This window comes from Chelmon rostratus, chromosome 12 (assembly GCF_017976325.1).
Source record: "Chelmon rostratus isolate fCheRos1 chromosome 12, fCheRos1.pri, whole genome shotgun sequence".
Lineage (NCBI taxonomy): Eukaryota > Metazoa > Chordata > Actinopteri > Chaetodontiformes > Chaetodontidae > Chelmon > Chelmon rostratus.
The window spans coordinates 12,113,184-12,125,101 of NC_055669.1; the positions used below are offsets into that span (position 1 = coordinate 12,113,184).

General features: G+C 43.1%; 1 protein-coding gene across 2 annotated transcripts; it reads right to left on the reverse strand.

Annotated features, from left to right (window-relative positions):
- Positions 1–376: 376 nt before the first annotated feature.
- On the reverse strand, positions 377–3,524 carry ticam1 (toll-like receptor adaptor molecule 1). 2 transcript variants are annotated; one of them, XM_041949226.1, is made up of 2 exons: positions 3,464–3,524; positions 377–3,031 (listed from the first exon to the last, which is right to left on the reverse strand). In XM_041949226.1, the coding sequence occupies exon 2, from the start codon at positions 2,898–2,900 to the stop codon at positions 1,101–1,103; it is 1,800 nt and encodes a 599-aa protein (XP_041805160.1). In that variant the 5' UTR covers positions 2,901–3,031; positions 3,464–3,524; the 3' UTR covers positions 377–1,100. The 2 variants fall into 2 exon arrangements, with proteins under 2 accessions (XP_041805160.1, XP_041805159.1); XM_041949225.1 differs by having other exon boundaries at positions 3,247–3,499.
- Between the last annotated feature and the right edge of the window lie 8,394 nt (positions 3,525–11,918).

Sequence of the window (11,918 nt, forward strand, 5' to 3'; positions counted from 1 at the left end):
TCATGCATATCCTGGTGGTACCGTGCAGGATTCTCACCTGACAGTGACAATATGACACGTTTCTTTAGATTCACAACCAGCCAAATCTGGCTTCACCTGAACCATAAGCACATTAAAACACAAACTAATCCCTTACATTATCTAGTCAATTATTTCATTTAATTTTAGTGCTTAAGACAGTTTGAATGCAGGATGTCTGAACTGAGTATCTTCCATTGTGGTATTACTACACCTACTTGAATTCTTCTTCAACCACAGGTTAAAAGGCATGATGATAAGCAGTTACAGAGGAGGAGAAAACAAGTGTACACATACAGGTCAAACAGCAACAGCCATGAAGAGACTGCACACGTCTTCCATGTGGAGAAGACTATAGTGAGAATTAGACAAAACATTTATTCATGAAGCTCTTTCACATACAAGGTTACAAAGTGCATCAGAAAACCACGCATGAGGAAAAAAAAACCTAAACAAAAATGAACAGATACTAACGATACAAGAAAAAACTACAGGAAATGAAGTGTCATTGAAGGGGTTTTTACCTGTCCCTGCTCCCCAGGTTGCTTGTGCCACTGTCTGTCCTCATTTTCAGCCCGAAGTATTATAGGCAGCCTGACAGGAATAACACATTTGTAACAATGTGGAAAATAGAGAAATGAGATAGGACACCAGAGCAGGGGTGTTACTGGATGACAGTGCACACCCAAGATCCTGTGAAGGGCAATGAGGAGAGTGAAACAGCATTGCTCCCTAGTGCCTACAGTGGGTTCATGCAGCTCATGAGATCAGGAAGTATATACCACATATCTGTCAGTAGATGGCAGTCTTCTGCTAAATATTCACCTGAAACGCTGGTTCTCTTTAGCAGACTCTCTTTACAGAATCCTCTCACATCACAAAGATGGCCCTTAACTGCTCTTATGACAGTTTTATTGAATTGTCTTTGCCCAGCAGGTTTAAATACAGTGAAACAATGAATACCCCACAGTGGTTCTTACATTTTAGTGTTCAGAAAAACATAATTTCTCTCTGGCTCGACAAATGCATGCCGCCTCGTTCCCACCACATTATCATACAACATCACATTTTCACCTTTAAGCTTATAGCTCCTCCTCTCCGCAAACTGAATCGTCTTTGTCTGCGCCTCCACCCAAATCCACGGTCATCTGAGAGTCATTGCCAATCATAATGTACTTGGCATTTTCAATATGAATGTTTCGTGGCCAGAGAGCCCTGTTGTCACCGCCAACCTGCTCTGGAGGCACGGTGGAACCAAGAAAAAGGTTTTGTGTCATTAAAAGCCGGAGGTGCTCCATCTCTGCTGATGCACACTCTTTCATCAGCTGCTTTTGATGCTGGTTTAATTGCTTTAGTCTCTCCTGTCTCTCTATCTGCATTTTCACCATCTGCTCTTCAGTCCAGATTTTCTTCTGTCTCTTAATCCTTGCTGGAGACAGTGACTTTTGTATTTTTCTCTCAAAGCTGTTGTTTTCGACGAGCGGAACTATTGTCTGCAAAACTATAGGGATGCTCTGTCTGGGCATACAATTCTCTCGTGGCAGCAGAGGGATGACAGTGTTGTACTTGTGCTTCTTGTTTATGGAGTTGATGAGGGCAGAGTTTGTCTTCATCTCCAGCATGCGAGTGTTGAAGTTGCGGGTGAGCAGCAGAAGAGTAAAGGCTGTGTTGTTGATAGCATCTTCCACACACCTCAGAGTGCTCTTTCCAGGGGTGGCAAAGTCCTCTGAGAAAGTTGCACCTTCGCTACTAATGACCGTTTCCAGCTTTTCCCTCATGCTCTCGGCCATATCTGCATCCTCCGGCGCATGCAAGATGACGAATGCATAGAATATCGCCTCGTCTTCCTCTTCAGCACCGTTGCTTTCATGCATTTTGTTTGCAGCAGGCATCTTGGGTAGAACAATGTTTGCTGCAGTAGGCAGCGCAAAATTTGGCTCAGCGGTTGGTTTGGTGGTTTGGGTTGGAGCGATAAGACTGTCCAACTTAAAGCTGGGAAATGTTCCCTCCATCCTTGAGTGTGTCTTTGCTCCAGACATCAGAGGTTCATTGGGTTTAAGCTCAGGCTCCTCACATGTCTGAGATGGCTCAGGTGCATTTTTTGATTCAAATCCACTAACAAGTGCGGCGGGAGTGTTTAGCTTGGATATATCTGATGTTTCTGTGGTGCTTTTGTCTTCGTGAAATGAGGCTGTTGGAGGCATACTTATCTCTAGATGAGTGGGGTATGAGGGCATTGAGGAACTCGCCTGCAGTGGGGTGGGCAGACTGCGAGCTCTCTCTGACTGATCGTGGGACAGCCCCACTTTTAAAGTTGTGCTTCTCTCATCCAGGCTGCCATGAGGATCACAGGAACACGCTGACCTGGGGTCTGCCGGCGAGCACATGCTCTCTTCAAAGTGAGGCCCACAGACAACTTTAGCTTCCTCTCTGAGTGGATCGTACTCCAGATACTCACAACTGCTCCTGTTTTGGTCGTCACTGGAAACGGCTCTCTTATAGGCCAGATTTCTCAGAAGTGGATCACACAGCCTGTGCTCTGATAAGAATTTGAAAATGCGAGCCAGCTCTGCCAAAGATTCCCGTGTAAACTCTTGGAAATGGCCGCAATGAATGGCAAAATCCTCTAATTTACCTCCGCTCATCTGCCACTTTTCAGCCAGATGTTTAGCGAGGTAGTTGTCCCTCAGCGTCTGGAGTTTGTCCAGGGCCTGCGCCTCCCTCTGGAGAACGATCAGACACAAGGCGTGTATGATATTATCTTCAGGAGACTCACCCAGCTGGAACGTCAGGCTCAGCAGTCGCTCCGGAGGTGCTTTAACTAGTATGTCAAAGACGTCTCTCAGCCCCGTCCCCTGATTTTCTTGTCCTCCGTGACTCATTTTTACTCGCAACTCAACTTCCAGCCAATGACAAAAGCTGATCACATGTGATTTCCCAACATATTTTTCATTTCTTCAAAAGCTCGAGTTGTTGAAGACAGAGGCACAACATTTCCTGGACATTCTTGTTCCTGTGAAGAGGTTAAATCAGCATCAGAGGTTATGTAGCCAGAAGGTACAGTCATGACACAATGGACTTTTTGTTCTTTAAAAAAGTTGTACATTTGTGAGCATAAGCAGCCCAATTGACATAAAACAGATCAAACTTGGTGTGCTTGTTCCACCGAGAACCATCTGACCTTTAAACTGATTGAAAACAACAATAAACTTGATGACTGTAACTCACCAGCATGGAGTGCTAGGCGCCATAACATGAATTAGACGGTGTGCGTCCAGCTCAAAGAAGGAAGTCACTCAGAGTCTCTTTTCCAGCTCAGTACAACCAGCAGAAAACTCTTTCCTCTCAACAGAAAGTTATTATTGCACACTTGAGATTGACAGAGCGCCACTGGTTGCACTGAGTCTTGTCTAAACTTTGGTATAAACTTCAGAAGTAACCGTACCTGTGTCAGCTGTAGGCCTCAGCCAGCCTGAAACACTTTTGCACAGCATAGTGATGATGTCACAGGCTGAGAAGTACTGGAGCCCACAAGGGACAAAAGACAAAGGCAGGAAGAAGCATTCGTGACCAGTAAAACCACTTTACAGAATAAGTTAACAGATGCTATGCATGATGATAACATTAGGCAGGGCTGTACACCTCTTTCACGTTCTTCGTGACTCTAAATTTCCCACAACATTGCAAATCTGCCAGAAAAAAGAAAGCAAAACTTGGGATGAGTGTGGGAGTGTTTACCTCCTCGTGCACAATAGGCACAGAGGAGAGAAGAATTCTGGCTTTTCTCCCTCTCTGCTGAGAGGCAAGTGTATTTTTATCCACGGAGGAAACCTCCAACCCTGTATTTACCAGGGGTGGGGTCACAGCAGGCAGAGTGCAAGCCAGCATCAAATCCCTCAATACAGAGCCGACAGAGAGCCTCTCTGTTCTTAGTGCTGAGCGCACTGTGTGTTTACTGTATGACCACTTCTGAGGGATTACAGTACCCCTATAAGAAGCTGGTGGTTTCTGTGCCTATTGTAGCATCGGTATGTATACGTGCCTTCACAGAATAAAGTATCATCATGCAGTTGAGCTGTATAGCACATGCCACAAGACCACAGCTCTGTTGCTTTAAGCGTAAAGCCAACCAGAGCCAACACAACCCTGACTAAGGGACCGTATGAAAATTATCTTAGAAAAGAGAGAAGAATTGTATGTTTTCTTTTGACTAAAAGGAGGGTAGTTTGTGGTCTTTATTTTTTTTTACTTTAGCCCTTTATAGAGTTAATATATACATGACTATATCGAAGGATATAGTTGTTAGGGTTTGGACTCCGGCATTGCACTAGTCACTTTATGACAAGGGATGGGGTTTAAGAGGCTTTCACTGAATATGAATCAGTTTGAATTCCTGTTTTAATCTTTTTATGCAGCTTGTTTAAAAGAACATGTTTTGTTATAACAACTCTGATTCCAAAAATGTTGGGATGCTGTGCGAAACATCAAGAAAACAGAATGTGGTACTTTGCTGATCCTTTTTGACACACACTCACTTGGAAACCGTACAGAGACAACATGTTTAGTTTTACATCATCAGCTTCACTGATTTTTGTAAATATCTGCTTATACTGAATTTGCCGCCATAAACATGTTTCAAACAGGTTGGGACAGGAGCAACAAAACACCTGTTTGGAACATTCCACAGGTAAACAGGTTGCTTGGTAACAGGTGATAGTATCATGATTGGGTTTGAAAGGGGCCGATAAACACAGTTCTTTGCAAGTGATTTCATTCTGTATTTATTTACGTTTACACAGCGTCCCGACTTGCTTGGAATCCAGTTTGTCTTTCATTCAGTATAACACCTGTTCCACAGATATTCTGCTGTGCTGACAGAGTGCTGGGCTTTCACCACATATTTTATCACTGCTCTGTGACTTTCAGTGAACCTCTCCTAACATATTTCTCTTTTTGCCGCGAGGAAAAAACACTGCTTACTCCTCACTGGGGGCCTGGGCTACAGCTGCAGAAGAAAATTAAAACAATGGAGACACTGGAAATAATGTAAATTCTACTTCCTCGACCAGCAAAAATCGACAAATAATGTCTCAGGGTTTTCTGCAAGCACGGTGCCCTGAATGTTGCCTGAAGGCGAAATGGCTGTTGCACCGCTACGAGTCACAGGACGTGATGGGTCCCAGTATATGGTGCAACACCAGCGGTCAGGTGAGGAGGAGCACTCATCCTTTTCAACCAAAAAAAAATGCTTGAAAGGTTTTAACATGATGGATGGTAAATGAATACATCAGCAAAGTGACATATCTTTCCTCAGCTTGCGCCCTCCAAATACTTGTCAGTTGTTTTCATAGACTTTGGTGAGATGTATTCACATATTTTAGTTACAGCGGTCTGCCAGTTTCAGTCAGTTAACAACTGTGTTGAGTTAACACCTGCTGGTATACGTCACCAGGTTTTTCCAATGCCTGTAGTGTCAGAAATACACCAAAGACACATGGCTTGAAATCCAGGTATTTTGCAATCCTGGCAGGTGAAACACATCATAGCTTGCAGTCCTACAAGACCCTCAGACCTGCCTCCTGTGCCCACATCAGTGGCAGTAATAATGAGTGCATTAGTGTCACTCATAAAATATTCAGAATTTTGTGCTGTTTGCCATAATTCTGGTAATTTCCAGTTCTAGTGTTCTACATTAGTTGCATTATTGTCCTATAAAGGTATTGAGGTTTTAATCTGGGGACACAATTAAACAAGTTGTACCAATTCAGTTGTTTTTTTTAAAGTGAAAGAAATGGTGCAAAGAGAATATAAATAACACACACACAAAAAAAATCCAGACCCCTCCCCAACCCAGTCATTTTCCTACAGTTCCTAACTAGCCTTGATATGCACATGAATTTCCTTATGAGCGCTCCCACACACATGCACGCAGATGCACACATGAAAGCACTCTCACACACAAAAAACAACACACGCATCCACACAGCCGCGGGATCATCCTCAGCCAGTTACATAACGCGCTGCCAAACGTCCATCTTTATTGAGGTCAGTTCTTTTAACGAGAGGCACGCTCTCCCAGCAGCTGTGTTAGTCAGCCTGGCGGTAAATTTGCCTTCACCTTCGGGCAAAACATATAGTAAGATGCTCTGTCAGTTTGTGGCTTTGCACAGCTTCAATAATGGTGTTTGGAGCAAATGCATTCTGACCTCAGCTTGTTTTTTTTTTGTTATTTATTTATTTTTTTTGGTTGAAATATTGTGTTGTTTCAAAACAAACACATGCAACTCTCTCTACCGTAAAATGAAATGCACAGATGTGTGTGCGTTTGAGAGTGTGGTTTCTGGCCGTGGGAGAGAGCCCTGAGGGAGAGACAGAGGGGTCACATATAAGAGGCTTTAGGGCAGACAAGTGAAAAGGAGGCCCTTTCTTGGACAGAGACTACGGATTAGGATGAAAGACGTACGAGTGGGGGATGCTCTCTCTTTTTTATCTATCTCACACGCTCGATGCATCTCTCTCCCACATTCTGCATCATGTCTATTCAAAATGTGCAAGAAATAAAGCAGAAGACACAAACACAGACACTGTGGAAGATGCAGAGATGAAGATACAAAGCCAAATAGATAAGATAATGAGTTAGGCGCATAGCAAAATACGAACCGAGACCCTGACAGATCGATAGCCTCTTTAGAATTTAGCTCGTGAGAGGCAGAGAGAGGCCATGCAACGCGCTGCTCCTTTCCCAGCCACTTGATTCGTCACACATGCTAAGAGAATTTAACACACTCGCTTCTGGCTGGCAAATATATGCTCCACACACATGTACATGTGAAGACATACACACATACAAGGCCATGCACTCATTCAATCGGGCGTCCACGCCCACGGTTTGGCCTCTATTGAAACGCTGAATGAAACACCTGCATGGCTGCACTCAGCCTCCGAGAAGTTTTGCATTTTGCTGCACAGTTTTGCTGAGAGAAACACAAAGCTGCATGTGTAGCTTTAAATTCTTACGCAACAGTTGCATTTTGTTCAGATAAGATAGAGGTTATATACGGTTGGTTGCAGCTTTAGGTAGCCTACATACATAAAGTCCAGCTCAGTGCATGCGTGTGCTGTGTATCAAAGCAAAAAATAACCCTGACTATCACATACTGAGGCTAGTTTATGTTGTTGACAAAGCAGGCCAACAGATCTGAGCTAATGTGACAGTTAACTAGCATTAATTCAGGAGCAAAGGTAAATGAAGCGGGCCTGCGGACACGACAGGGGAGTGCAGTGTAGATGGGAAGACGTGTGTACTGTACCACACTGAACCATGCTTGGGTGAGCATGTAGGCCATGCCAACAACAATGCATAATACAGCCTCTGGTGATGGGGGATGCATATGCACACACACACACACACACAACACCCCCACCTCACCTCACACACACACACACACACACAGACACAAATAGGGATCCACTTGCACAAACGCACAGACTCACACGCATGCACAGACATTGACGGTGATGGGGCATGGAGCAGTTTATGCTCATATCAAGAGAAAGTCTTTGATCAGTGTGACAGCGAGGGCACTCGCCCCAAAGGAATTAGCTAACTCTTGCCTCGCAAAAGCACAGCCGCAATAAATCGGCCGTGTTTTCATTTGCAACAGAGGAGACAATGTCTGATATTTAACATCATTAATATGCTAAATGTATGAATATGATTTGTTCCAGTTCAACGTCCAGAGTAGCATGTCCAAGGGTGGCATGATAACAACAAAGAGAAGAATGTGCAGAAATTCAGGTTGCATGTATAATCCTCTCAGTTTAATAGGTTGTTAAGCCGCACAAGCAATTTACATATGGCTTTTAAATTAGCACAACCGCCAGTTTTATTTCTCCTGTAAAAAATATACAAATTACACAGTGTTTCTCACATGTTGATGGCATTTTCTTGTTTTTTTCCTCTTTTCTTTTTCTGCCTTTGGAGTCAGAAGTCACAGCACTTCATCACCGCTGTAATTAAAACTCTGCAAGGTTTTACATTTAATCTTTACTTAACGTTGTATATCTAGAACTTATATCCTTTGGGAAGTACATTTATTTGCTTTCTTGCAGAGAGTCAGATGAGAAGATCGACACCACTCTCGTGTCTGTCCGTTAAATATAAGCCTACAGCCAACAGCTGGTTAGCTTAGCTTAGCGTGAAGACTGGAAGCAGGAGCGAACAGCGGGCCCGGCTCTGCAGTCTGAGACACAACCTCCTAAAAAACATGACGTTTTTACTCTTCATTCGTTGTACATTTTAAACAAACAAGACATAGTGTGATAATTACTGAACTTTAGAGGTACTGGTAGGCAGATTTTGCTACTTTTCTGACAGAGCCTGGTTAGCTGCGTCTGTTATACAGTAAGCTAACTGGCCGTAGCTTCATATTTACAGTGCAAACTTGAGAGTGGTATCAATCTTCTCACCTGGCTGTTGGCAAGAAAGTGAATAAGCTTATTTCCCAAAATGTTGAACTGTTATTATTGAAAGTGTGTCTATCCATATTCTCTCTACTTTATATATGCACAACAACAACTGGTTTGCAGATTGTTGCCTTTTTTCCACAGTAAACCCTTTTTTGTGGGTGTTTTAATCAATGGCCTGAAGACAGGGTTGGACAATCTATGACTCTGGGCTGTATAAATACAAAATTGACTTGATTTGCCTTGATAAATGTAAGTTGGATCTCATTTTGGCCTGAGAGAAAGGTTGCTAAAGGTTTTTAAAGTCACCCACCCACTCATAGATTAGAAAAGAAGTGACAGAACAAGAGCATCTAGCAAAAAAGGAGAGGAGAGGAATTAAAACCAGCGTTCCATCCGAAATGAACAGAACTGAAAGAATAAATGGACCCAATCTGGCTGCACTTGGTGTTAGAATAGCTGCCCATCCAAAAGCCCATGCCCAATCCCCCATGTCACTTTTGTCCGTCTCCAAACCCTGCGGATGCTCCGCTTGTATAGCAGATGCACATAACCAAAGGATGTGAGGCATGAAAGCAATGGGAAATTCATTACATATTCCTACCCCCCTCCGTTCGCCATAATCACCACAATTAGCAGACATCTGCAGTGACTCCAAAGCTGGGAGTGCATTCAGGCAATCAGAGCAGCTTCACCGACAGCACTGACTGCAGCCCCCTCTGTGATGGGCCTCATCCTGAAGGGAAGCATTCCATTAGAAACTCAGTGATTAATTGAGATGGAGAATTTGCTCCTGGCATCGAGCAAGAATGAGACCCGACAGGAGGCATCCATGATGGCAGAGCTGTACGCAGGGTTGGTGGAGGTGGTCTGGTGTTGCCAGGGACTGTGCCATACTGTTGATGGTGTGAGATAAGGCGCTCACACTGTGGCTCGCAATTAGCCGTATGAGAACGGTTTCCAGACAGCGGCTATATCAAGATTTTCTGACCCATCAAATAAACAAAACCTGTGTGTGTCTAATGATAATCCAGATTTTATAGCCACTTACGTTTGGAGGCAAAAAAGAAAAGTGGTTGGTGGTGATCACAATTGCTACAATCCTCCGTTCTTATTTGGAAGTGTTTGATATCTGGATTCCCAAATCACCCAAAGCACTATAGGCCTGTATGCTGGGCAGGTGCACAGTACTTTATCTTGTAGAGAAATGTGTCTCATGTGTACGGTTAAACTGCTGAAGATGCTGAACATGTTTACTTGCTTTCTTTTCCACTCTCATGTCTGTACAGTAAACGTGAAACTTCAGCCAGCAGCAGTTTAGCTTAGCTTAGCATAAAGGAAACAGGGGAAACAGCTAAATCCGCTAAATGTATTTTTTTCCAGGGATTAACCACACAAGTCATACCGTGTTAATTAATGCGCTTTAGAGGTGTTCGTAGGTGAGTTTCGATACCTTTTGGACGGGTTAGCTGTTCCCAATTGTCTCCAGCCTTTATGCTAAGCTAAGCTAACCGGCTTCTGGCAGTAGCTTCATATTTACTGCGCAAACATCAGAGCTGTCTAACAACAAGAGAGTGAAAAAGCATATTTCCTAAAATGTCAAAGTGTTCCTTAAAAAACGTTTCGGATAATTCTCGAGAGTGTTGAGTGACCCACTGCAGTCCGTCTGTAGAGGATGACAGCATGTTAGACAGCTCATTACTGAAGCAGTTGGAGATGTCACTCTTACTAGGCACAGTATGGCACAGCCATGGCTTTAAGCCTCAGCTTAGCACGTTGTCATGGAAATCAACAGTAGCACATCGGACACTTTCCATTTGTGCGGAGTCCAGGGCTGGCTCAATGCTGGATCACACACACGCACACACACACACACACACATGGGCATAAGAGGAAACATGCACATCAGTCCAGCTTACACAGGCACAGCTGCACAAGGGCCTTATGCAAAAAATATCAACTTTTCATGAACCAAGCAGACAGAAATGTTTTCAGATTGATGAAAACACACATTGGAGTTTATCAGATTAGTTTGGAGAGAATTTTATTTGCTAAAGCAGATAATTATTCTATTATATAATTATGATTATTATTAATATCACTTTCACAACAAGAGCTGAATAGAATAGAATAGAATAGAATAGAATAGAATAGATCTTTCTTGGCCACCAGGGTTGTAATTTGTCTTCGGCTCATCAGAACATAAGAAACAGCTACAAAAAAAAAAAAAAGAAAAAGAAAAAAAAAGAGCAGTTAGCAAACCAAACACACAGACAAGGTCACATTACACATGAAACAGTTCATGGCGATGTCTGTGATTTAAATCTCATCAGTCATTTTGTAGAGTGAAGAATGTTGGTGGGATGAGGGGCTTCTTCAGCAAATTTTCGCTGCCAGAGGGTCTGTATAGCGCCTCCAGGAGCTCAAAGGCTCAAGCTGGCTGGAGAGAGGATGGGAGTCAGGGGCTTTTGGGGTTTGCCTGCTATGTTGCTTGCCACTGATGCAATCCTGGAGCGCATATTCTCAGAGCTGCAGTGAAGGTGATTGTACCAGGCAGGAAGGTGAAAAGTCAAAACGCTCTCAACAATAGTTTTCGTACCAAAATCTGCTGACTAACACCAAGGCCACTGGGTTAGCATTGGCTAACATTGGCCACCGTAGGCTACAAAGCAAGGCTGCAGCAGCAAAACTAGTTAACGAGGGTGTTTTATTGCAAATGAACTAAACATATTGACAGTTTGTGAAAATTCCCCTTGGCTACTGTTCATCCTTTCTTGTTTGTAATAATGCATTTATAAATGTTAGCAATTCATGAATAAATGCTTGTTGGTTCTTCACTTTCTTGTTCAGAAGTGGTTAAGAAATGGATCCTCTGCATCATTAAGCAGCATAAGTGGTCCATTGAATATTAAACACCGGCCATAGGGCTTTTTCAGAACCTCGTAACCAAAAAGTAGGCTATTCTTATTCCTGTCTTATAATTCCCGCTGTTCATAAATGATTTACTCGCCATCTAAATGTTACAACTTAGAGATGAGTTATAACAGCTGCCTTTTCAGAAAGTTGTGCCAAAAACCTTTAAAGTGAAGGAGAATCGAATGACCCCTCAATTAGAATTAAAGCACCGAATCTGGAATTATAAGGTTTTCACATGATAGCAGTCACACACATAAACTCCCACACGGTTAGATTTGTGAAAGAGCTGTGATTGAAGCTGCAGCTAAATTAAGAGGAAAGAGAGATTAGAAGCTTAAAGGAAATCAAGCCAAGGCTGTTGCTCTCATTTGGATGTTTGAAATTAGACTGAATGCTGCAGAACTCTAGGTGCCGTACTTCTGAGAGCATCATTCCCACCAGTTATGCAAATGAGCCTTCAAATCCACACAATAATCAGATGATGTGCCGCTTTGTTGAGATTTGAGCATGCCATTTTA